The sequence below is a fragment of the Carassius gibelio genome, chromosome A14 (genome assembly GCF_023724105.1).
Source record: "Carassius gibelio isolate Cgi1373 ecotype wild population from Czech Republic chromosome A14, carGib1.2-hapl.c, whole genome shotgun sequence".
Taxonomy (NCBI): domain Eukaryota; kingdom Metazoa; phylum Chordata; class Actinopteri; order Cypriniformes; family Cyprinidae; genus Carassius; species Carassius gibelio.
In genome coordinates, this window is record NC_068384.1 from 23,569,916 (window position 1) to 23,597,865 (window position 27,950).

A 27,950-nucleotide genomic window follows, 5' to 3' on the forward strand; every position below is an offset into this window, starting at 1 on the left:
CCAACGTACATTTACATCCAAGTGGAAACCAATGACTGCATTAGAGTCTGAAACTCTTCCAAAAACATTATCTAACACAGAAATGTATGACTTATTCTGTTTTTGGTTAGATGATGATGACCTGAAGTATTTGATGGGACCAAAAAATCACTTCTCACGAAGAAAGGCAGAACTATTGATAGATGTTACCAACCTCCACTTGTTATAGTTATTGATAATTTCAAAAATATATATACAGTATTAAGAAGAACATGATAATCTTCAAATGAAGATTTTCCTTTACCCTTTACCCAAATTCATTACCTCAGACTTACGTGCCCTATATAGAAGCTTGCATTCTGCAAGTGAACTTACTTTTAAATTAAATGTTCCCTCCTGCTGGAATAACCTCCCCAACTCCTGAGCAGCTAAGTCCTTAGCCATCTTCAATAATTGGCTTAAAACACATCTCTTCCATCTTTATTTGACCCTCTAACTTTAGCACTCCTTTTCTATTCTATCCATTTTCTTTTTATTTATTATATAAAAGCCCTTGCTGCTCTTTTGTTGTTTTTGATTGCTTCCACTGTCCTCATTTGGAAGTCACTTTGGATAAAAGCGTCTGCTAAATGAGTAAATGTAAATGATCAAGTGGACCAATGACACTAATGGCAGCCTTTTCAACACCAACCTGGCTTTTCATCTAAGATATATGCTAAGATAATAATGTTGTTATTCTCATAAATTGTTGTACTTTGGTGCTATACTAAATTATTAAAATGGTTAGCATTTTAGTCTTTACTTGCAAATGGCTGGCACACACAGGCAGGGGGATGCAGGAGGATGCTTGGGAGGAGGACAAACAACAAATTCCAGGGTTATGATGGAAATGAAAGCCAGGGAAAGGCCTTGAGCGTGATGTCAGGTGCCCAGGCCACAGCCGGAATGACGCTCCATGGCAGCGTTGATGGTGGGATGAGCCAAGGCATGATAGGAACACATGCTGCCATGAGAATGACTGAAGATGAAGATGGCAATGGAGGTGGAGCCCAGTGTGCAGACAGAGAGCCGAGGAGGTGGAGCGATGCCAACGATCCTGGCGGTCGTAATGGAGCCTTAGCGACGTTTGCCTGAGATGTAGGTAGGGATTAGGAAGCCAGAGGGCGAAGTGAAATGACAGAGAAAGGAGGTGGGGCCTGAGGGAGGGCTGAGCAGGCCATAGGCGGAGGACCAGAAAGCAGTGGTTGGAGGCATGGTGAAGTCCGATCCAGGTGGAGCCGATTGACTGCGGTAGCTCAGCAAGGCCGAATCGCCAATAGTCCACACCGGAATCAAGAGTGAGAGGAGTGAAGACGCAGGAGTCTGGAAAGCGGAACAAGGTGGAGCAGAGCCACAGGCAATGGTCAAGTCTCTTGAGGTTAGTTTGGAGAGTTGGAGGAAGAGGGAGGCTGGGTGGGACCAGTGAGTCAGACAGATTAACAGAGTCAGGCCGGCTCAGGGGAAGCAAAATCCCTACCTCCCCAAAATGAAAAATAATGTCCTCTCAGTGGCAGGAGAATTCCATTGGCAAAGGATGGAAAAGGCTTCATGCACACCTGTTCGGATGGGTCCTCTCTGGCTCACTGATGCCCTCAGACTTGGTTGTTCCTCATGGCAATGGCTCTAATGTTGTGGCTGAGGCATTCTCTCCTACTCCGGTGGGCTCAGGATGTCACTTCTAGCAGGAGAGTGGTGACTGGCTGGGTACTTGGTTGTGAGTGGGGCTGGCGTCCGTGAGGCCAATGGTGGGTCAAGTGGTGAAGCTCCCTCAAGGACTCTGCCCGGACAACTGCGCTCATGTATCGGTGTTCAGGCCGTCACATAGGAATGATCAAAGGCAGTCTTCTGGGAAGGTAGTCTGTTGGGCGAGACCCAGGAACTCATCCATGTGCTCCTCAAGGGAGCATTCTCCTTGCTAAAGGCTCTATGACAGTGTGCTTTGCTCAGTCGCTCACGGACAAAGCAAATGCTCCACTCATGTTATGCTCATGCTCATCGGTAAACCAAATACCTACCGCTTAGATTCTGCTCAGACATAAAAAATCCTCTAATATGCCTAATTGTTTTCTGTTTATAATAAACCTCTTGAATGAAATCAGTTAAAGTAACAGGCTGATAAATTGCAGTTATTTTTCAGTCCAACATTATGTGACATTACAGCCTATATTTATAATCATTTTTTACCAAACACTATTACATTTAATGTATTCATTTAAAAACAAGCCCTTTTTTGAAGCTCCTCAGTACCTTAGAGTGCCATAAATGCAACAACTGAAAAAGTATATTTGATAGTTGAATGCTATCAAATATATTCATTACTTTATTTCCATGAAAATATAGCTGCAGTCGTTGTGCATTATAACTAGCAAATCATCAAGGGGCACTCTGGGTTGAGCAAGCGACGCTGAGAATAATGATCTCGGCTTCGCTCACATGCTCTGAGGTGTACAGCAGGGAGGTCCATGATGGGGAAAAAACATTTAAAAAAAATATCACAAAATAAAACACTGAATCACACAAAAGTAAGCACAAAACAAATGCCACTTTACTTTCACTTTGTTGGTTCAGTCTTCTGTAACACTGCACTGTAAGCAATTACACAAAGATGAAGATGAAGGTTTAGAAAGTCCAATACATGGGCAATCCAACACAAAGATAATCCACAAACACAGGGTAGAGTTGACTAGGCCGGACCAAAAGCAAAGGGTGATGAAACACAGAGTCCAAACTAACAGAAACAATGGCATGATAGGAAAAATGAGAAAATTTGTGACGTGTATTGTGGTGGATCAAAATTCAAATGTCCAGGGACTGTCACTAAATGTTTAATACTCTATCGTATTGGAAAATAACAACCCTAAACCTACCTGATAGTGTTAATGAAAGCAATACAACAAGATGGATAGATCGATGGATGGATGGATAGATGGATAGATAAATTCCAAGTGTATTTTCACTTTTGCGGCAACTACCGACACAATACAGGATCCTTCCATTCATAATGTGCATTGTGTACAGTTATCCTTTGTTTCAGCCATGTCTAAACACAATTTACATGATGTTCTGTGTACTTAATTCAGCAGCTGCAAACTAAGTACATTCAACTATCAAACGTAGAGACTCAAGTGCATTTTCAATTAAGATTTCGGATTACCTTCCTTTACTCTGTTTGACTATTGGCTGTTCCTGAATCCTGTTTTATTCTGTCTCACTCTGTTTGGCTCCTGCAATACAACTCTAACCCCCTAATCCCATTAGATTGTTAAAGTGACACGTTAAATGGTCTCCAGAGCCTGTGAGCTTTTAAGAGATTTTAAGGCCCCAGTCTTTAGGATTTAGGTCAGATGACTCGAGCTTTGTTTTATTTTGAGTCTTACTTTTTCAGCCTGAATCTGTTTGCAGGGCTAAATGAATGGTTCACTCAAAGATGAATTCTGCCATGACATGAGGGTGAGATAATTCTGAAAAAGATTTTTTAGTGAATTATCCCTTTAACACAGCATTACAAAACTTAATACATTAACTTGTGGCCATAAGCATCGGTGCCACTCTCGCTGGCGCCGATACAGGATGGCTGCCTCCGTGACGAGCTCCGCATATGTTTTTGTGTTTTTGTTAGTTTGTCCTGTCTTTAGTTATATTCCTGCCATCAGTTTCACCAGGGAAGAACTGCTGAACATTCGGCAGAACGCACCACAAGATGTTTTTCCGGATTTCAATTATTCAGACGTTTTACTGAACGTTGTTATCGGAGGAGCGGCGGCGCTGATCAAGCGCTTCAGGACGCGCAGACGGGGGAAGCGAGCGGGAGCGCTCGTCAGACTCAGGAAGCGCGGATTTCGAACGCCGTTGCCTAGCATCCATCTGGCAAATCTCCGCTCTCTACCCAACAAAACGGACGAACTCCTTCTGCTTTCTCGGACTAATAAGGATTTCACACACTCTGCTGCTCTGTGTTTCACGGAAACCTGGCTGAATGACACCATACCGGACAGCGCGCTCCATCTGCCGGGCTTTCAGCTGTTTAGAGCGGATCGCGAATCAGAATCCACTGGAAAATCGCGCGGCGGCGGGACATGCTTTTACATCAACGAACGGTGGTGTACAGATGTAACTGTGTTAAAGAAGACGTGCTGCTCAAATCTCGAAACACTCTTCATTAACTGCAAGCCGTTCTATTCGCCGCGGGAGTTTCACTCGTTCATTCTGGTCAGTGTTTACATCCATCCTCAAGCGCATGTGAGCTCAGCTTTACAGAAACTCGCTGATCAGATCACAGAGACAGAACAACAACACCCTGACTCTGTTTTAATCATTCTCGGGGACTTTAATAAAGCCAATCTGTCCCGTGAACTGCCAAAATACAGACAGCATGTTACATGTCCCACAAGAGACAGTAATATATTGGATCACTGTTACACCACAATAAAGGATGCATTTCACTCTGTTCCACGAGCAGCTTTGGGACGTTCTGATCACCTTCTGGTTCATCTTATACCGTCCTACAGGCAGAAACTAAAATCAGCTAAACCTGTATCAAGGACTGTAAAAAGATGGACTAATGAAGCAGAGCAGGATTTACAATCTTGTTTTGACCTCACTGATTGGAGTGTTTTTGAAGCTGCTGCCACCGATCTGGATGAACTCACAGAGACCGTAACATCATATATCAGTTTCTGTGAGGATATGTGTATTCCTACAAAGACTCAACTAATTTACAATAATGACAAACCGTGGTTCACTGCAAAACTCAGACAGCTCCGTCAGGCCAAAGAAGATGCTTACGTGAAGGGGGACAATGTCTTGTATAAACAGGCTAAATTCACATTGGAAAAGGAGATCAAAGTGGCAAAGAGGAATTATTCTGAAAAAATAAGGACTCAGTTCACTTCCAACGACTCCGCATCAGTGTGGAAAAGTCTAAAGAAGATCACCAATTACAAGACACCACCCCCCAGCACTGTAGAGAATCAACGACTGGCAGACGATCTGAACGAGTTTTACTGCAGGTTTGAAAGAACACCCATCACCTGCCCTGAACGCCTCCCCACACAACCATTCACACCCTTCACAACTCCTGCAACCAGCCCTGAATGCCTCTCCAAACTACCGTCCACACCATTAACAGCTCATGCAACCCATCCTGAACACCTCTCCAATCAAGCACTCTCACCATTCTCACCTCCTGCATCCCCCCTCTCACCCACACCTGCAATTCAGATCAGCGAGGATGCGGTGCGCCAGGTCTTCCGGAAGCAGAAAAGGAAAAAAGCACCAGGCCCAGATTGTGTTACACCAGCCTGTCTGAAATCCTGTGCTGACCAGCTGGCCCCCATCTTCACACAGATCTTCAACAGATCGCTGGAGCTGTGCGAAGTCCCTTCATGCCTCAAACGTTCCACCATCATCCCCATCCCTAAGAAACCCAAAATTACAGGACTAAATGACTACAGGCCTGTGGCTCTAACGTCTGTAGTCATGAAGTCATTTGAAAAACTGGTGCTGGCCCACCTGAAGGACATCACTGGGCCCTTGCTGGATCCTCTTCAGTTTGCCTACAGAGCAAACAGGTCTGTGGACGATGCAGTAAACATTGGACTGCATTATGTTCTGCAACACCTAGACAGACCGGGGACTTATGTGAGGATCCTGTTTGTGGACTTCAGCTCGGCCTTCAACACGATCATCCCAAACCTCCTCCTGCCCAAACTAAATCAGCTCTCCGTGCCCACCTCCATCTGTCAGTGGATCAACAGCTTCCTGACAGACAGGCAGCAGCTAGTGAGGTTGGGAAAATACACATCCAGCACCCGTACAATCAGCACCGGAGCTCCCCAGGGCTGTGTTCTCTCCCCACTGCTCTTCTCCCTCTACACCAACGATTGCACGTCTAAGGACCCCTCTGTCAAGCTCCTGAAGTTTGCAGATGACACCACACTCATCGGCCTCATTCAGGACGGTGACGAGTCTGCTTACAGACAGGAGGTAAAAGAGCTGGCTGTCTGGTGCAGTCTCAACAACCTGGAGCTTAACACCCTCAAAACAGTGGAGATGATCGTGGACTTCAGGAGAGACCCCCCTGCACTCCCCCCACTCACCATCATGAACAGCACTGTGACTGCAGTGGAGTCATTCAGGTTCCTGGGCACCACTATCTCTCAGGACCTGAAGTGGGACATTCACATTGACTCCATCGTAAAAAAGGCCCAGCAGAGGTTGTACTTTCTCCGCCAGCTGAGGAAGTTTAACCTGCCACAGGAGCTGCTGAAACAGTTCTACTCCACCATCATTGAATCCATCCTCTGCACTTCAGTAACTGTCTGGTTCAGCTCAGCTTCTAAATCTGACCTCAGAAGACTACAGAGGGTAGTCCGGACTGCTGAGCGAATCATCGGTTCAACTCTCCCATCTATTCAAGAACTGTACTTATCCAGAGTGAGAAAAAGGGCTGTCAAAATCACTCTGGACCCCTTACATCCAGCACACTCCCTCTTTGAACTGTTGCCATCTGGTCGACGCTACAGAGCACTGAGCACTAGAACGACCAGACACAGGACCAGTTTCTTCCCTCAGGCAATCCATCTTATGAACAGCTGACAATAATGGCGAACACACTACACTTTATATTTATATACACACACTTTATTTATCTAACACACATACTTAGTATACACTTAAATTTTGCACACAATATATATGTACATACATAACTTCACTTTGTAATATACCTGCCTACAATTGTCATTTGTATATTGTCATTCACTGTCTACATATTTGTATTTTTTATTCTTTTATTATGTGTTTTATGTTCTGTCGCTGTCATTCTGTTGTACTGCGGAGCTTCTGTCACGAAAACAAATTCCTCGTATGTGTAAATATACCTGGCAATAAAGCTCATTCTGATTCTGATTCTGATTAAGCGTTATTAGCCATTTCTACACTGACCTTCACTGATCAATTTTCAGAAGTGTTGGAATTTATTTGTGTCCACTGAAACATCCACCAACAACCTTGCCAACAGATAATGCAGGTATTGAATTCTCAAACTCAAACTCAAACTAGAAATTAATCAATTATCGGTTACATTTATTTACAAATATATTTGTATTTGATCAAATACATTATACAGATTATATATTCAGTATATATTCAGATGCACTTTATGGATTTCTTATTTATATATAACACTTATTTCCTGTTTGGTCTTATATTTGTATATCAGTTTTGCCAGTGATATTACCTCAAAATTCATGGACTGAATGTATTCAAGCATACATCTCCATTCTCTGAAGAGACTTATTATTTATGGCTCATGGTGGCAGATCTAGAAAGGCTTTTTTGAAGCATTGGCTCTCAACGCATTTTAATATTTTTCCTCCCACACTCCCGACACATCCTGGCTTTTTAGTTAGTGCTGCATATTGTATCTTAGAGTTCGTACCAGATGTAATTTATTCATTCCACCATTTCCCCTAGATTAAGATGGACAGGTTGATTTCTTTACTCAAACGTCCGCACTGAAAGCCCAGGTGGAGCCACTGCCTCAGCAAAGATGCTCTGAGACTAATCAAGCAATGTGCATGCTCATATTCAATCATTACAGAGACACACAAATCCTCCTGGTAATTGCATTAAATTCTTCACACAGCAGATATTGGCATTTTGTACCATTTTGCAGCACTATTTACCATATTCACACATACAGTAGAATTACACATGAAATGTCACTCTGCTTATGACAGGGCGTCATGCTCTCACTGAGTAAAATGACACATCTCGAGTATTAAACCTCAGATCACAAGCTAGTTTTCCTCTTGAAAAGGCACAAGCCCCTCTGCGCTCCCACTGCAAGGGCACTGCTTATAAATTATTGCGATGGGTTGACATACTCAGTATAGCAGGGCAGTAAAAGCTGTCACGATTGCTCTTCGCAAAGCTTAACTCAGCTGTTGAAACCCTCTGGAGGCCGGTTCCCATCCCCAGTCTGTGCCGAACAGCTCGAGATCACAAAATGCAGATGGATTACGGTGAGCAGAAGTCTATAGCGTGGTCCTCCTGTCGGGATTCAGCTCTCGCTGCAGGTCTCTGAAGGACCGCAGTCCAGAAACTTATCTCGGCTATCAGTGTCAGCAGGGCTAGGGAGATTAGTTCAATTAGATCCAGTTTATCCAATACAAGCTGAGGTCAGAAAAGGGATTAAAAACGTGTGCAATAACATGAGATTCCCGCTGTAATATCCCTAATTCCTCTCCTGCCTACTCATTTTCACCCGCTGCAGTGTTTAGGAGAGGTACAGCCAGAGGCAGAGACAAGGTACAACTATTTCAATGACTTATTAAAAAGACAATTCTGGAATGAATGCAGATTATGGAGGGCTGCAGGGAGGACATCTTTTTAGGCCAACACCCAAAAATTAGCATTTTTGCAAATACTGTTCCATCGTCCTGAAGTCCTGATTTTTTTATTAAATGCTTGAAACAAAGTCTGTGGTGAACACAAGCTCAAGGTTTCATGTTCATGCTGTGCTAGAAAATTTGGTCACACTTTAGTTTGGGACATATACAGTAGTTCTTATTAACTAAATATACTAACTACATGTTTGTAAACTCATTGACTGCTCATTGATAGCTTTAAGTTCCTATAAACAGCCAATGTGCTAGTAATATGCATGCTAATAAGCAGCTTTCTTCCTTTTTTATTTATTCATTTATTTTTTAAACAGAGCAATGACAACACCATTTGGGCAATTTGGCAGAGTAGAGGAAACCGATTTATGCTGTGGTAAATGAATGCTAAATATATATTATAGATTAAATTAAGATGCAGAGCAGATTCATAAAGGCAAGCGAAACAAAAAATTCAATGAGGAGGTTTTGTGCTACTGAAGCTAATACATTTTAATTAGCGTTAACGAGGACATTCCAATTCAGGGGCTGATTACCCTTCCCCAACAGAGCCACCCGAATCTATTAGAGACCAAAGAGAAGAGGACAGTTGTGCTCAAATATCTGCTCACCCATTCAGTTTAACTGTATGACCGGAGAACACATTTACAGTTCTGTCAGGTCATCCATGTGGAAACGACACGGTAGACTGATGGACTTCAGGAATATTAATAAATCAGGGACTGGATTCTTGATAAACGAACGTGTCTTCAGTGCAGGGCTTTATGGGTAGGGAAGAGATGTCAAACCAGTCAGGAAAGTGAAGAAACGGGCAGACTTTACCTGCTCCAAGATGACATTGATTCTGTCCACTTCACAGTCGATGAGGAAGCGCTTCTCCTGTCTCCTGTCCATTTCCTCAATAATGCGGCGGAACTCCTGGGGGTCCGTGATGCTGCCCACTGACCGCGCTGTAACTTGCCAGTTGTTTGCCACTGCAGCCTCCATAATGGCTTGAAGAATGGAAAATCCTGACAGGAAAACAATATATTTATTTTTTGTGTTAGCTCACACTCCAGAGCTTTACAGGTGTTGACATGCTGTCACATAAAATATATTCAGCATGCATTTTCAATTTTCCACAAATGAAGTGTTATTTCTACACACAAAGAGTATTACTGCTAATTTGTCATTCTGGATTAGATCTCAAGGTTGACCTACAGCAGTTACAAAACATCTGCAATGTAACTTGAGTTGAATATAAAAAGATAGCATTGTCCCGGATACTGACTGGTCGATACAGCATTCCAGTGATGTTAAAATACAGTAACAGCTATGAAATTACAGCATACATAAATAAGAAATAAAATAGTTGTATTAAATGTTGGGGTATTATTAATATGAAAATTATTACAATTGAAAAACATCATTGAGATATTAAAGATTGTGCGTAATAACTCCAATGGATTTTTTAATAAACCAAATGCACATTTTCTCTCTAAAGAACATTGACTGACATGGCCTAAATTGTTTTGTAATAGGATTAACTCAGTTCCTGTATCACAACGAAAAAACATAGAAAATATTCATGAGCGAACAACAATGAAATGTACCTTAAACATGTCATTATACGAAAAACAAAATCATTGTATTAAAATGCATTTGTGTGCAGCAATGAACTTTCAATATATATATATATATATATATATATATATATATATATATATATATATATATATATATATATATATATATATATATATATTTGTCACTGTTTTTGAAAAGACCAACTGTACTTTGTAGCAGAATATTCTGACAGTTTTTTTTCCAGATATGAACATGCATTTAAAAAAATGCTGATTTTTAAAGGTGATAGCCAGAGTAATTCACTGCGGATTATGCAAATGCATTCATTCAGAGCTGAGATCACGTGCTGCCACCCCTCGAAAGCCTTATCGCCGGTGGTGAACACAGGCACGAAGGCAACAAAGTCAATTTTTTGGCAACTTCTTTATACCGCAGATTGCTCAAACTTCTTTTTGCACTTCCTCTATTCAGGCTTTGCACGGCTCAGTTGCTTTGCCCGGCCCAGGTGGCGTGAAAAGCCCTGTGTCTGCTCTCCCAGCATGCAGCTGCCATCGCACTGCTCCCCACCCCATTAAATGACTTTTCTGAAAAAAAATAAAATAAAAAATAAATAAATAAAAAGCTCTATATGACCCGACTACAACACATCACTGGATGGCTCCGAATGAATAGATGTGATGCTCAGCACGTCTGACATCCTCTTCTGCAGAATGTGTCCAGTTCATAATATATGAGGCGCTGTATGTGTGTTTGCTCAGAGCAATCTCCGGGAAGCACTGCTTTTTCTGTGCCTTGATATTGACTTAAAAATTAAGAATTATGGTTTGTGATACACAACATTTACATGCACTCTCCAGCGCTCCGATGGGAGAATGAACTTGAAGAATGGGTTCTCTGCATTTGTATTTTTTACCTGTACACTACGTTAGGGATTACTCAGTTCAGTTTAATTCATTTACAGTCAACATGATGTATGCCTGTGGAGAGGCTTTAATATAAACTAAAATGGTCTTACGGCTGTGTACCATCCTGATTTTTTCACTTAGTCTCAAAGCCATGAGAATGTTTGTGGAGACTATGTTATTCAGGTCATCTTAGATTGTTCTAGTACAGGGATTTTCAAACCACGGACGCCAACATATAATGGAAAAATATTTAAAAAATTGCCAGCATTATCATTTCATTTATAAAGGCCTTTATATACTGTGTGAGCAAAAAAAAAAAAAGTAAATGTGATAAAATAACAGTGATATTAATAATGTTTAAAAAAAAATTTAATATCATAATTAGTTACATAATTATTGTTAATTACTCTTACTGTTAAATAATTGTATTTAGTGCCATAATTTCAGTCCGGTCTCAAGTCAATAAAATAAGATAGTAATTATATATAGTGTTTAATATATATATACTATTGATATTATTTACAGTACTTGTATAAATTTATTGAAATTATTTACAGTTAAAATTATATGACTAATATCCAGTCTTTATAGAGCAAAATAAAACAGTAATATCAGTACATTTGTGAAAGCCATATTATTAGTACAGTAATTATTATGTTACATATATGTAATTATATTATTATTATATGAACACTATGGTGTCAATGGGAAGAATAATTGAAGGATTTCTGCAGTCTTTAGTCATCAAAATAAAACAGTAATAATAATATCAACAAATGTTTTAAACAGTTTCATGATAAACGTATGTATCCAATATCTTAAGCTAGCATGTTAACTTATATATTTTTAATCTTTCTTATTATTATTAGTTTTTTCGTCTAGTCTGGTCAACTGGATTTGATAAACCATTTTCAGCTTCGTCAAAACCACCAAACAGTTCAACATTAAGACCAAAATGGTGAAAAGCAAAATGTACGAAACATTACTGCCCTTCTCTAGAAGACTGCAGCTTTAAAAAAACTACATAGGACCTTCAACAAACAACACATACTTCTAACAGGCTGAACAGAGGACGTTCATCATATATGCAGTGAAGGACAAACAGAGTACCATCACTCATGCAGTTCTGTGATGAGGAACGTCCAAAGCTGTACATCAGCAAACCAAAGCACCACAGTGTGAGTGCATGTTCCAACACAGAAGGGCAGAGCCCTGCGGACAAAACACAGCAGTGTATGTGCAGCTAAAGGACAAGAACCACATGCTCAAGGGCAGTCAAATGAAGATGTGAGACAGAGAGCATAGAGCGTTTCAGAGAGAAGGGTTAAGGAGGCCATCGATGTGGAACAGGAGATGACTTCCTACAGTAGATGACTATTGCAGATGATTCCACTAAGTATGAAGAGATCACATTTTCAGATCACAACTGATGAAGCCAGCTGGATGAGTGGTGCAGCATCTTGAGCTACAGAATAAACACGAGAATGTTAATCTGTGTAGATTCTGCATGAAAGAAGGATGCGATCAACAGCTTTCGCACCTACAGTGTGTGATATCAGGGGTGTCAGGGCTTTGACCAAATCTCTACAGCTCGATAAAACAGGACAGAGGTTAAAATAATCTTTTCAATGTAGGCGTGGGTTTCGACCTGACCTGCAAAACACCCGTCCTGTTCAGCTGCTCTTTACAAAGTTTTTCCATTCAAGTGCAATATGGGCAGATCAAGTGAGATTTCAGAGGACTCCTGAAGAGTTGTTAAAGCTCACTAGACTGTAAAGAGTTACAGGAGGATTTCAAGAGAAATTCCACTGTTATTCCCCCGAGGAGATCTCCGAAGATCAGTGCTGGAATACCATCAAATCCTCAAAGAAACAACAAAGGACCCTTGGGAAACCGCTAAGGATCGGTTAGGAGATTTTAAGGAGATTTTTGACTGTTACTGTCTTTGTTCATGCGTCACTAAGAGTAGCGTTCATAGGTTTATACTTCAAAGGTCCTGTAAAAAATAAATAAACGAATACATGCATACACACACACACACACACACACACACACAAATACATAAATAAATAGAAATTCATCCCACTGGTTTTTGCAAAGCATTAACTGAACACACTGTTTAAGATTTAACATCATTGCATCGTCCTTCAGAGCTTAGCTCCAACTCTAATCAAACACACCTGAGTCAACTAATGAATAAACTGATAAATGTTTTTCATTGATTTCATCTCCATTTATTTTAATACGCTGTTAAGATTCTGAGCATTGCAGCACTGTTGAGTATACAGCCCCTTATAACTTGTAAACATCATTTGGTTCACAAGTACAATATTTTTTAATGTCCATAAATATTCCTAAATATTTGCAATTTAAATATTGCTTGGAAAAAAACAATAATTACAGTAATAATAATAAACCAGTCATATGCCCATGAAATCAAGACTTTCTTGTTTTTTTGGTCCTTGATAAGTGTACAGGTCTGATCTGAAGCTTTAGAACTATACAAAAAAAAAAAAAAAAAAGCCACAAATTAACCCTATACACTGTAAGAATAAAAATGGTACGACTAATTTTATTGACATTTCTCTAAAACTCAACACAATACAAATAAACACCTGAAAATGCCTTTGTATTAACAAGGTATTGATCCATTTATTTTATACATTCAGTCATTTAGTGTACATGTGAAATGTTACGTGTTTAGTGTTTGCTAAATATGACTGTCCTTACTTGGTTTGATAGTGAAATGAAAGTCAGATCAAATGTTAGGTTCCATTCATACTGAAAGCCAGATAACAACGCTATGCACAATTTATTCTGAAAAACATGATTAATAGAAGCACTCTATCTCTCTCATTGTCTGCCAGACAGAATCTGAATGGCTACAATGGAATTCATTGAAGATTCCTCTAAAGATCCCAATGCTCATCTGGATCCGCATTTGTATGGAAATTAAAGATGAAATCTGTCTTAACATTCTCCTAAGAATTAGAAGAGTTCACTTCTTCAAAGTCAGCTCAAAACACAAAAGTTTTCCGCAGACATTAAAACCTGAGACGGACTCACTGGGGAAGAAGCGCAGAGCTCCGACAGGCCTGACGAAGCTGTCTGCACCCATAAACAGAGACCCAAGCCATCAATAAACACAACAGCTTTCTCCCTCTTTTAGCTGTTTTTGACAATTAATTAGAGTGGCAAAGTTAATTGACTCTGAGACTGTATTGGAATGATTCTATGACTGGTCTGCTTTATTTGCATATGCATCCTGTAGTGAGTCACTGCCAAAAAAAAAAAAAAAAAAAAGAGCCCTGTCTCTGCCAATGGTAATTTACAGCAGACGTGCCCTCTACCCTTGCCAGTCGCCATCTAGGACATTAGCGGACCAGAAAACCCCTGCATCTGCTTGAGTGGAACAGGCTGCGCTGATATCGTTGGCATGGCTGGGTTTTTTATTGATATCTCCGTGACCCCTGTGTGGACCCCCATAAACTGCATTTGCTTCTTTAGGTAAATAAACCACGGCTGGGTGGGATTGCAGCGGAAGTTATACTGACTGGAGCATAAATTCTGACGACAAGATTTCTGAATTGTGATTATAAATTTTTGCCTGGTGAAATGTGGGCGGTGTGGGTCGTTTCTGATTGCACTGCTAAGTGCTAATCATCGCTCCGAGCCTGCTTCATTTTAATACGCTGTGAAAGCCCTGAGCATTGCAGCACTGGTGAGCGTACGGTGCTACAGATGCCTTCTGGGTGATTTGCAGGCTGTGAGGACTGAAACATCTCTATTTGAGGCACTTTGTCAGCGGCTCATCGTCTTTCTCTCCAAACATTCACTCAGAGGTTGGCATCACTCGGTTGTTTTTGATAATGTCTTCCCCTCATTCATATAGTATTTAACTCAACACTGCTCTGACACTCGGGTCCAACAAGCTTTCTACTGAGGGAACATGATGAAATCGTCTTACAGAGGTCTCCTTAGAGTTTCAAGATCTCAACAATGTCTCACACTGTCCTCAGATTTTCCAAGGTACCAAATAATTTAATTGCGAAAACAGTTATGATAGACTTCCAAGACCAAATAATGTGGACTATGCTATCAACAGATAGATAATAAAGAGTGAAGAATAAACAACACTTTATGTTTTTTTTTTTTTTTTTTTTTTTTTTGAGCATATTTTACTGAAAATCCAGGAGAAACATCTCAGAGAAAGTTGCAAGCTAAACCTTTTCTGAGAGCTCCATTATGTCTTGTGAGCTGTGAAAGCAACGGTGTTTTCCTCTGGGGAAGACGATTCAAACGCTGCTCATGTGTTTGTTTGTCAGTTTGATGTTGTCTATGCTTATTCACTGGAATCTCTCGCTGTGTAATGTTCTGATGTCTCACTATAAGACAGATGCAGTTAGTCCGATGCAGAAATCTGAGTGCAGGAATGCAGTGGTAAGTAAACGTCCTTTCCTCTGTACTCTTAACTAGATCTTAACAAGATGAAGTTTGAAGCATTACCCGTGGAGGCTCAGCTGTAATTGAATTTAGTAGTTTCTAATCTCCTCTTTGCTCCTGTGCTCCTCGTGGTGGCTAATTGATATGCCACGGTCAGTATGAGCCACGTTTGTGATGCGAGCCGTGACGGCTGTGCCACCTTCGGAGCGCTGTTTGAGCAGGGTTGCTTAGCATCCGCTCTGTGACGAGGATAGAGAGATTTCACTGCCGGCTCTGAAAGCATGATGAAGATGGAATCATTCACAGCTCCAGGCTAAAGATATGACTGAACTCATCTGCTATGGCACTCAAAGCGCTAGCTGTCATTTCCTGTTTGGTCAAAATTGCTTAGTATAAATTCACAGTGCAATTTTTAAATGTGTAAGAAAATGTATATATATATATATATATATATATATATATATATATATATATTCAGAAACCTTAAAAATTGCACACATACATCACTGTGAATCTATACTTAACAAGTTGAGAATTGTGATATTGTGCAATACCTGGGTTGTTTAATGTTCAAAGTTGATCTAAGACATTATTCTATACCCATGTACTGTATGTTTAAAGTTATTTCTGAGAATCTGAAGAGTGTAAACACTGTCATTTTGAGGCTCGAACAAAACATTGTGTTTGTTTGAGAGATTTGACTTCTCACTCCACCAGTGGCATGAGCTGGGGCGGGACTACCTGTTTTCTCAACCAATGGAATACGAGTCAACATGTTTAGAAGAAGTCATCAGAAGTGGTATTTAAGCCAAAAAAAAAAAAAAAAAACCTATATTGCTTCTATTACACGTAGTGATTTTCAAACAAACCCCTATACTTTGACATCTACATTACTGCACCATGCACATTAATAAAAAAGTGTGCTATTACTCTTCTGTGTTATTTGACAATCTTCACCTGGTGGATAATAAAGTAAGTGAATCAATTTCATTACATTTTCATTTTTTTTTTTCAATCGCTAACATCCTTTTGTCCAATCTGTCATCACATTTTCTAAACATTATACACAATTAGCACAACATCTGTTGTGACAGAAACAAGCTTGCATGATAACCAAAGGCCATGTATGTTGTAATTTTTGTTGATCACTGTTTTCAGGTACCACGGGCCACCATCCACAGCCAACCCCTACCCTCTGGAGAGCAACTTAGATTGAGTGACCAATTGAATTTCTGTAGAGGACCCCATGTTTTCTATTGTACATTCTATACAGTTATGACTCGTTCAGTTTTAGACAGTATGTTGCCAAGAAGGAACACATTCAACACTTAAAAATGTAAAATGGATTTCATTTGAAGGTAAGTAAATTACAAAAAACAATGGCATTTTTGAACAATGAACAATGCACAATTTTTTATATTGTCTATGCAAGTAGAACTGAAAAGTCTATGTCAAACATGCACAGGAAAGTAATGGAGTTTTTGTAAAGCCATCATCTGTTAATATTTTGACAGTCACAGTGCTACGATTGACTTTATGTTCCTATTGGATAGAAAAGTAGTTCTAATGTTTCGTCCGAACGACTCTGTTTTGAATTAGGTTTGCAGTGTTTTGCCAGAGTTAGTATATGTAGAAAAAGGTATTCAGCATTTTGAAATATAGAGTTTGTATTTATTTAACAAAATGTGGTTTTGGCCAGAAAATTAACTATTTGTGTGTTTTAGGAGTTGCTGTGTTAAGAGTTCAGAAAAAGTACTTTAGGTATTGGTAAACGCTTGCTAGCAATTGAAAAAAACTGTAAGGCCCATTGACAACAATAATAATTACTACATTTAAAAAAGTGAAACGAACACATTACTTATGTAAAGTGCATTTTTATATTGAAAACCATGGTTAATGCTATTTTGTTAACTTTTAATGTAACACATACTGGCTAGCTTTACTTACGGCTGAAAATATTGTGGGTTTTATTATGATTATTTTTATAAATAACAATAAAAACTATTATACATATTTTCAAAAGACCTCCAAATATTAAGGTTTTTATTTATTTATACTAAGCAAATTAAATTAAACACAGACTAACACATTTCTTTCTTTCTTTCTTTTTTTCCCACTACTTTCATCTTTTATTTAAACTTTTTTTATGGTCAAATTAGGTTTAAAAACATTATTATATTTATCTACTTTAAGTAACATTTTCACTTATGCCTAAAGAAAACTATATTTGTATTATTCATGAGCTAGAAAGAAAGAAAGAAAGAATCAATCAAAACTAATAACATTTTGTGTTTTTATAGTTATAGTTATGGTGTGGACTCAAAACTTTATAGATTTTATGCTTATTGTCTTTGGTGCAAAGGCTCTTAACATTAAAACAAGGACCCACATATATATCCAGAATATCACCTGAAGATGTGCTCTTTTGAGAAATATTTTTAGCAGCCCAGAACACTCCAGCAACCTCATTACATGAAGTTTTGTGCAGGCAAACATTTACATCAAAAAATATTTATGTGATTCTGTTTGGCATCGCTAGTGGTGCAGAAATTACAGCTAGCAGGAATAATTCCACATAATTAATTGATTGTGTTTTTGGTCATTTGTGCATTGCTCTGGATAAAAACATCTGTGAATGTGTATTTGTAATGTTGCTGCTCCTGGATCACCTCTGATATGAACAGGACCCAGAATCTATCGTGATAAGAGCACCGCAGATGAAGCACTGGACTTTATATTGAAACGAAATAAAAAGTTCCCAAATTTACCACAGAAATCTTATCATACACATCAAAGCAAGGTTTGTTCCTGTTCAACTGCACCACACAAACACCGTAAGAACAGGACAAGACAATGTCCTCGACTTTCGGTTAGTTTTCTCATACTTCATGTTTCATTAGGCAGATATTGCTTTCTCCTGAGAACAGCCTCCATGGGTTCTTGCTGGGAATGAGCGCACATTAATGAGCGACGTCTTCTTAGATAACTTAATCTTCAAAGTTCTCTGCCACAGCCAAAATAAATACCATCTTATCGTTTGATGAGTGTTTGCTTCTGCTCACCTCATGTTAAGAGCGGAGGAGCGCATCTTAATAATGCACAGCTACCGGCACACACGGTCCGACCAAATTCCCCACCTCTTGTTGCACGCTCTTGTTGTATTGTGTGATAAAGAAGATTGATTGGATGTGGCCTAAGTGTGTTTTGCAGAAGCAGTTTTGGAGGAAGCGAGTCTTTGATGTGGTGTGTTTATTCTAATTAAAACCATCTCAAGCCAAGTACAGTTCTAATCGGACAGACAGCCGATGCCAAAATCTAAATGCAAAGCAGCATGTCAAGCATATCTATAAAAGAGCATGCATGCAGAGGGGTGTAGGGGCTCTCAGCGCTGTTTTTCATTTGAGTGTTGGATCCAGCGGGTACACACGCGCACACACACACACACACACACACACATACTGAGGACAGTAAACACCTCTGCAAAAACACATAGCCCACACTTGCGGATGGATGCTATTCAATTATCTGTTACAGCAGCCATATGACTCATACAAAGATGTGAGCACACTTTTATTCTGGGCAAAAAATATATCAAGTAAATCTCAATATCTAATCTACCTTAGTGTACCTTCCGCTCCTCCCAAAAAACATTAAATCAAAGGTTTAAAAATACAACGGATGAGGGAGTTTCATGCTTCCTCGCAGCAACTGGAGCAAGATAATGCTTTTAATTTTGATTCCTGGAGTGCAATGTTTCAAAAGGGTAATGGGGAAATATTCCATTAGGAAGGAAATATGACAAAACACACAAAACCAGTCTGAATGCACTATCATGCTGGGTTATCATTACCATTGCAGTTCAGTAAGAAAAACCCATTAAGGAGGAATAACTTACAAAGGATGGCCTTATTTCCATTTATCCAAGGCTTAGCGGATCTAGCTTCATTTCAAGCTCACATGTCTGCTAATATAAATAACAAACTGCAATAAACACCATGTATGAAGACAAAAAGGTGTCTCAGCAAAAGAACCACAAGTGAAGTTCATGACAATTATTTGCTTCGAAATAATTATTACTTGCTTTGATATTTTGTCTAATATGATGAGATTCACTCTTGTTAAGTGTGACGTTTTGGATTTGGCTGATATCTTCATATCATGGACCTATTATTAACCAATCAGAGCCCTATGATGATATTACGGTTACTGTACATTGACATATTTTTATTGTCCAGATTGATTGATTAAATGTTTGATTTGTAGTTTTTTTTTCTTATGAGTTTTTCAGTAACACTTTACAATAAGGTTTCATTAGTTAATGTTGATGTATTAACTTGAACAAACAATGAACAATACATTTATTAACGTATTTATTAATCTTTGTTAATGTTAGTTCTTGAAAATAAAGCTATTCATTATTTGTTTGTTTACAGTGCATTAGCTAATGTTAACAAGCACAACTTTTTATCTTAGTAATGGATTAGCAAAAGTTGAAATTAACATTAACTATGAAGAATAAATGCTGTAGAATTATTGTTAATTCTTAGTTCATGTTAACCAAAGTATTTAACTAATGTTAGCTAATAATGCACCCCGTCCCGTATACGGGACACTTACATTTACTTCTCTATATTACAATTAAATCTAATCTAATCTTGACAAACTATATATCGTTAGAAAGGTCTAAGACTCCCAAATATGTATTTTTTGTTAAATATTTTGTAGGAAAAGTAATAGATTAATATATGACAAGAGTGCACCCCCAAAAACTACACTATAACAGGAGTTTTGACCTTTGTTTTTAAAAAAAAGACTTTTCTCTATCACATTTTAGAAATCATCAGAAATTATATATGAACTGGAAACTTACAATTTCAAAATTCATCCTTTAAAACCCATTTTAAAATCAGACATTGCATTATCATGTAAATGGTACATCAATATCATGTTACAAAATGTTTTCATTCATGAATTAAAAAAAAAAAAAGTTTGAATCATGCACTATAAAGTCTATGTTCAAAAATGTGAGTGACAGTTAAGGTTAAGATTATTGTAAAGTGTTACCACATTTTCTATGTTACAAGTGTATAATATTCAATACTTGTAATGTAAAATATTAAATTTTTATTAATTTTTAATTACATCTATTCCTTTAATTAAATAAAGAATTATAAAAGTTTCCACAGTTACAAAGGAGTCACAATGAACACATTAATTAACATATTTGCTTTTTTAATCAAACCTCTCTGTTCTCCAAATGAACTGTGCGATAAATAAATATGCAAATGAACATTACCTTTGTGAGGGTGTCGGGATCTTAAATGCAAAATAAAATCTAATATAATATTGTTTGCCCAGTGTGCAGTCTGAGCAAATGTCAGCATTAATTCAACCCATGTGTTTATTCAGTCTCATTAATATTATTTTTTTATGTTAATTATGACAGATTAAAACATGTCTCCTCATACTGATGTCCTATTAAGCTCCTCATAATTTCATTTCTTTATAATGTTCTCCTCATGTTGCACGTTTGCTCACACACATTCACATTTGCTTGTTACATACAGCAACATCACAGTAATCAGCTGTGCTAGCTGGCTTTTTAAAGCAAAGAGCAGGTCATTTTGTCTTGTATAACATTTCTAATGAAATGTTCCTAGCAGTAATTTCATGGTTGCCGGAGCTGGTAGTGGGTAGGCGAACGAATGGCCTTATTCCAGGTTCAGTTTGCAGTGGACATTACAAAACAATCTACCACTTTTTGTATAGTTACTACTATTTCTCTAAAATATGCTTCTGACAAAATACACATGTGCTCACCTTGGAATACCTCTGAGCTGCTTCTCCACCTGGAAAGTAGAAAATTAGCTATTTTTCCTCTGAGGTGATATAACACATCACTGCATTGAGTTTATCAGGACCACTGTGGTGCCGCAGAGTGAAATAAAGGGCCTGTTTTTGTACAGATCTTTTTAAAAAAGAGCTTCTGTATGTCCTTAGGTCTTGTCTCAAGTGGCTAGAGGTGTCATTGTGTCACAGCTGATTAATTCCACCTTGTGCATAATTTATCCTCTGATGCAGTGGCACAGGATATCTTGTGTAAAAGATCTACTGTACAACTTTTTTTTTGGAATGTCACATCAGTGGACTTGACAATCAATAATGCACTTTTAAACATGATGAGATGGGGTGCGCTGTGATTGGCTGGGGGATGAGCCTGACCGATCTGTGACAAATACATACTACAAACTTTTATACAAATTCCAACCAGTATTTATTGTATTAATTTACATATGTGTGTTCCACACTTCTTGCTATAAACTAATAATCACACAAATTAATTAGACAGACAGTAGCAGGGTTGCAAATGGATAAAAGTTTAACCCTCATTTTGTACCCTTTTATTTGGACAGAATCCATTTCTATAATATTTGTACTATAAGAGCAAAGGAGCCAGGAAGATAAATCTCAGTGAATTCAGGGGTGTGCCAGAGGACTTCAGATGAGCGCATATATGAATACGGATGTTAAAAATAGATGAAAGGGCAAGGGTTAAAAGGGCCGTCCCGCTCAAAACTGGTCATTGATGAGTGAACATGATACAACCATTTCCTCTTCCTGAAGTTGACTAATGAAACAGAGCGATTATCTTACTAAGTGTGGTCATCTAATCATCCCATTCACAGGCGCCTTGGCCCCTGTGCCGCCCATCTCTGCCAACTGTGCCAGGCGGCATTCATCCCCTGCATTAAACTGAAAGCCGCTAAACAGGCTCATTATTGTGAATTATGGGAGTTTAATGCAGAGCCAATATCCTTTCATTTAGAGCATCCTTTTGAGATTCTTCAGTGAGCTGCAGGGAAGGTCTCTGTGTGTCAACACTAAACCCATTCAAGGGCTTCCTTCTATTCACAGCATTCACAAGCACGTTCATCACTCTGCATTGTGCCTTTCCATTGATTTTGTCCGACACTGGCAACAATATGAAGTGCATAAAGTGACTGAAGGGTACCGCGGCAGCATAACTTACATTACCGGAGGCTATGAAATATGTATTTTTATATGTAGTTCATTTGGGCGATGTCTGACCTAACTCCAAGGCAGGTGGCTAAACTTAGCACATCTCAAGAATAATTCATTCAGAAGCATCAGAAACTGTCAGTACAGAATCAAATGAACAATGCTACTGCTACAACTGCTGACAGTCATTAACTACAATGGGATCTGGTGTTAAACGGAGGTCATGGAAGTGTTGCCATGTCAGAGTTGTGTGAATGACTAATCACGAAATGTGCGAAAAGCACTTCTAAAAATGGAGAATGGGGGATTGCAATGTATGATATCAGCTCACCACCAGGGACGTTATTATATATATATATATATATATATATATATATATATATATATATAAACGCACACACACACACACACACACACATTTTTTTATATAAAAACTTTAAATGAAAATTATAAATAAAATAAATAATAACTAAAATACTTTTTTAAATATTACATAAAATGGACATACAATTAATAAAATATTCTTAAAAATATATAAAAATATGTTCAGCAGTGCTGAATGGCAGCTAATGGCCTAAATATAGTGTATGGGTGTGTGTGTGTGTGTGTCTGTGTGTAAGCCTCTTTTTCAAGCATGAAATGTATAAATCACAGATGATCTTGAAATTGTGCATAACTGAATTGTTTCTGATCTCCACTTTGTAAACACTGGCTAATTAATGTCATTAGCATATGAAAGTACACCAGTCAACATCCAAATCCTTTACCGGAGAATGGTGAGTGGCAAGAAGTGCTTAAATTACCAAAATCTTGCAGTACTTTGACTTTCTGATAGACAGAAAACTGCATAGGTCTACTTAGACCCTAACAAATGGTACTAAGCACTTTTCTACATAGAGGGATGTTTCTGTAAATATACATTTTGGCATAGATTTTAGAGTATGCGTACTAGACCAAATTGTATGCTTTAGAAATGAGGCCCTGCATCTCAGAAAGCATCGTTTTGGGGAAGGGGAGATGGTGCAGACATTTACCAGATCCAATTTTACCTTTCAAAAATAGGTAAAAAAAATAATGTCCCGCAAGGGTCGGGTGACAAACCCAGCATTCAAAATCTCTTAAAAATGCCCTCTGCAGGTCAGCTCTGACACTGTTGTTTATAATGTGAATAAATAAAGCTCTGCTATTGTCAGGGCATTGATTACACAGACTCAGGCATTGATTTGTGGCATGATGAAATGTTCACGGGTAGTGGGGTCATTTGAAGTACACTCACCAATTTTGGGGGCAATTGGGCTTTAATTACTATGCACATATAAAATGCATCAAATGCTGTAATATTGCTCGTATATTGAGAATGTCAGCATACACCTGGTAATAACGGAAAAAAAATGAAGAAGAGTAAAATAAATACATAATAATAAATAAATAAAAAACCCTGCCAGTGGGACAAAACCGTATAAAATAGTCTTTTTAAAATCATGTCCTACAGTACATCACTCTATTTTGTTTTGGTATGTTATCGGTTGTATTTTCAATCCTGTTTTCACATTGTTTCATACTGTTTTTTTTTTCCACTTGTACTGTTGTACAAATGTTTTTTTAGTTTTTTTCTTCACCTACTGTGAAATATGGATTTTAATTGTGCTGCAGTGGGAGGAAAAGCTCTCATGGTGGGAGGACTTGGCTTCTCTGTTTTATTTACCCTAATGAAAAGCTTTTAGTCAATAAAGGAAGGATATTGCTGGATTTAGCCTGACACACATCACAAACCATCTCCACTTTACAAGTCCTGCCATGCAATATTAAGTGCTGTTGTCTTGGGCTTGGTAATGGTTCATCGCACAAGGCTTCTGAGAAAAATGCTGGCCATTTTCTTTCTCCCTGACCAGAATTTACATTTAAATTGTATGTTAAAGAGGGAAAAAATAAATAAATCCTAATTTACCAACATGTTGATACACAACAAAACATCATTCAGAGTACTTTTATGATATTGTATCTTGCATTTGCATTTTTCTGAAGCTTAAAAGCTCCAGTGTCCTTTCAGTGGAACTGCATGAATGGAGAGATGTCATCCAAAATTTGTTCTATTGAACAATGAAATCATCCAGGTATGAAACGACATGAGGATGAATAAATGATGACGGGTTTACATTGCCGGTTGAACTATTCTTTTAAAACAAATCTAAACACTGTGCTACGTGCATTCATTTCTGGACACATATACGTGTTTTGTATGTAAACCTTAATTTATTCCCTTCAGCAAGCAAACACAGATCCTGATCCCAGCTCAGTGAATGATCTGTTTATCAGGACATTTCACATTTGGTTCAGGCTGTATCAGTCATTTGTTAACCAGTTAATCAGTGTGGGCATGCTTTTGCATGGGCCAGTGAAATATTATTTCTCCATAAATAATCAATGTAAAAAAAAAATTCATTGAACAAGCCATGTATTGACATTTGAAGCAGTGCTCAGTAGTTGTGTATGTGTGCATTATGCAGATTAGTGATTTCTATTACACATCACCCCTCCAAACACCCCCCCCCCCATACACACACATGCACACGCACATATATACACACACTTGGTAATGGATTGCAGTCATTACACTGAAGATGTTCTCATGTCAGCTGTATCGCTCACAAACACCACACAGCCTCATAACACACAGACATTTCGGGAGTTGTTTATTTGAGGGGTAGTGTAAATTCATTAAAACAGTCACATGAAATCATGATGGATGTTACGTATAACTCAAATCTAGATTTTAAATGTATGCATATCTTTCACATTTACTATAACCAGGGGCACAGCTACTTTCTTAATGATGGGTTTGCAATGCCACTGCAGGCTTTCATTGAAAAAGATGCATCACACCCATTTAAAATTATATTACAATGCAGTTTGGATCTGTATGATTTTGTAATGTTTTTGAAAGAATTCCTTGTGCCGACAAAGGCTGCATTTGATATAAATCACATTCTGAAAAATAAAGTTTTTGTACCGGCATAAATGGTTCTTCATATATACATATATATATATATATATATATATGTAGAGATAGAGAGAGAGAGAGAGAGAGAGAGAGAGAGAGAGAGAGAGAGAGAGAGAGAGAGAGAGAGAGAGAGAGAGAGAGAGAGAGAGAGAGAGAGAGAGAACGTCAACATATTTTGAAAGTGGGGTCATGGAACCAAATTTCATGAGAATCCATAAGTATTGCACAAATTGGCAATTTCGTATGATTTGTACACAAACCATGAATGTCAAAAATTCTATATCTTTGTTATCCAATATTTATATTAATTTCAAATCAGTTCTTGAATTGGAATATAATAATACTAATAATAATGTGCGTGACACAGAGATGTATGTACATATGCACCAGAGTTATGTGAGTGGGAGGCAACAGACAGCATCTGAAACACAACATAATGAAACATGGAAGTGGTGAGAAAAGGAAAAACAGTACACATGTGAGACGGAAACATGGAGGAAAGCATATTAGAAAGAGAATTCAAGCAATATAGTGGCCATGATGAAGCCTGAGAGAAGGAGAGAGAGCCACCGAAGCCCATAAATCAAGTGGCAGTGAGTGTGCTGAATCAGGGACATGAGGTAAGGTTGATTGTGCCTGCGAGAGACAATAAACCCTGTAATCATCCGTCTCTGCTGCACAAGCCCGGCAATTATCTGCCCATACCTGACCGCCACTTCAGAAAGGGCAAAATCCATCTCACTTCTTCTCCATTGCTCCCACACACACAGCTTCTTCTCTTTTACTTGCATGCATACAGCGGATAAATATATTCATACCTCAACTTATGTCAAGGAGAAACTTAATGTCTGCAGGAATAAAGAAGACTTCTGGAGTCAGTTGATTTGTTTCATCTGAAGGCCAGGAACATCGTCTGCACAAGTATGCAGATGCAGGAAGAAATGTTTACCCAATGCACTGCAAAAACACTCTTGCAATGAAGTCTTATTATATATCATCCGAAAGCTGGCAATATAGGCAGCGAGAGAGGAAGAGAGCTTTTTAGAGGTGAGTTTTTAGGAAATAAATAGGCCTGAAACTGAATGAATGAATTAATTATATATTGCTGTTTTGTAAAAAAACAAAAATAATCTGAAGTAATATTACTTCATAAATACAGATTATTTCAGAAACACAGCTCAAACAAAGCAGTACGGTTCTACAAATCTAGTTTACCTACTACTAAATGCCAGAAACAAAAACACAGATGGTAACCTGGCAAGCAGTAATAAGTTGCACTCATTGTTTCGGTTTGGTACCTTGTCAACATGACTTGAATCGTCACCCATGCATAACACTATTTGACCTGAAAGACAAAACGGTAGAACCAAGAACTGTACAATTAAGAGATGCTTTTTGTTTTGACTCTCATGTGTCATCTTCTCACTACCTGTCCTTTGCATGGTACATATAATTGCTTTTACTGAGCTGATGGGTGCCAGGGGGCAGATGGAGGTTCACTATTATCCTAGAAATGTTCCTGTAGCAGTAACAAATATTTACTATTAGTAGATTTCTATTCAAATCTTACGGTGCCTGTAAATTAAATTAAATTAAATTAAATTAAATTAAATTAAATTAAATTAAATTAATGCATTTAGTAGACGCTTTTATCCAAAGCGACTTTCAGTGCATTCAGGCTATCAATTTTTACCTATCATATGTGGGAAGTCGTGGCCTAATGGTTAGAGGGTTGGAGTCCCAATCGTAGGGTTGTGGGTTCTAGTCTCGGGCTGGCAGGAATTGTGGGTGGGGGGAGTGCATGAACAGCTCTCTCTCCACCTTCAATACCACGACTTAGGTGCCCTTGAGCAAGGCACTGAACCCCCAACTGCTCCCCGGGCGCCGCAGCATAAATGGCTGCCCACTGCTCCGGGTGTGTGCTCACAGTGTGTGTGTGTGTTCACTGCTCTGTGTGTGTGCATTTCGGATGGGTTAAATGCAGAGCACAAATTCTGAGTATGGGTCACCATACTTGGCTGAATGTCACTTCACTTCACTTCACTTCACTTCCTGGGGAATCGAAACCCCAACCTTGCTTGCTAACGCAATGCTCTACCACTTGAGCTACAGGAACAAACTGACTTGTTTGGTTAACTTAGTTTTGTAGTGGCCGCCACATAATAACTTGTTGAACATAATTTGTGGGAATGTCATATTAACTCATGGGAACGTCATTTTATGTCGTGGCCTCGAGATGCTATGTTGAGGGAACAACATCCATTTCTCGTGGCCACAAGTTTAATGCGTAAACAAACCTGCGTGACCTTAGCAACCCAGGATGATCAGAGATGGAATCATTAATATTTTATTTTGAATTAAGAAATTATTATATTATTTATACATATAAAATGTATGCATTTACATTTTATGCATTTATGACATTTTATGTTAATGTCGAGCATTTACAGTATGCTATTATTTACAAAAGTATTCAGAATGTTAAGGAAAGAGATCGAAATTGACGCAAAAAAATGAATATAAATGTTCATTTTAATGAATATAAATGTTATAAAAAAATTTAACCAATAATAATAGGCTAATAATAATAAT

At 38.4% G+C, this 27,950-nt stretch overlaps 1 protein-coding gene across 4 annotated transcripts in view; it reads right to left on the reverse strand.

The window, feature by feature from the left end:
* The window catches only part of LOC128026863 (glutamate receptor 3-like), a 121,050-nt gene that overhangs the window by 52,529 nt on the left and 40,571 nt on the right, over positions 1 to 27,950 (reverse strand). For all 4 annotated transcript variants that reach the window (XR_008186556.1, XM_052614109.1, XM_052614108.1 and 1 more), the window contains exon 4: positions 9,246 to 9,433. Coding sequence is in view for 3 of the 4 variants with exons in the window: in XM_052614109.1 (XP_052470069.1) it covers positions 9,246 to 9,433 (188 nt within the window). In the remaining variant the exon portion in view is untranslated. The remainder of the gene's footprint in view (positions 1 to 9,245; positions 9,434 to 27,950) is intronic.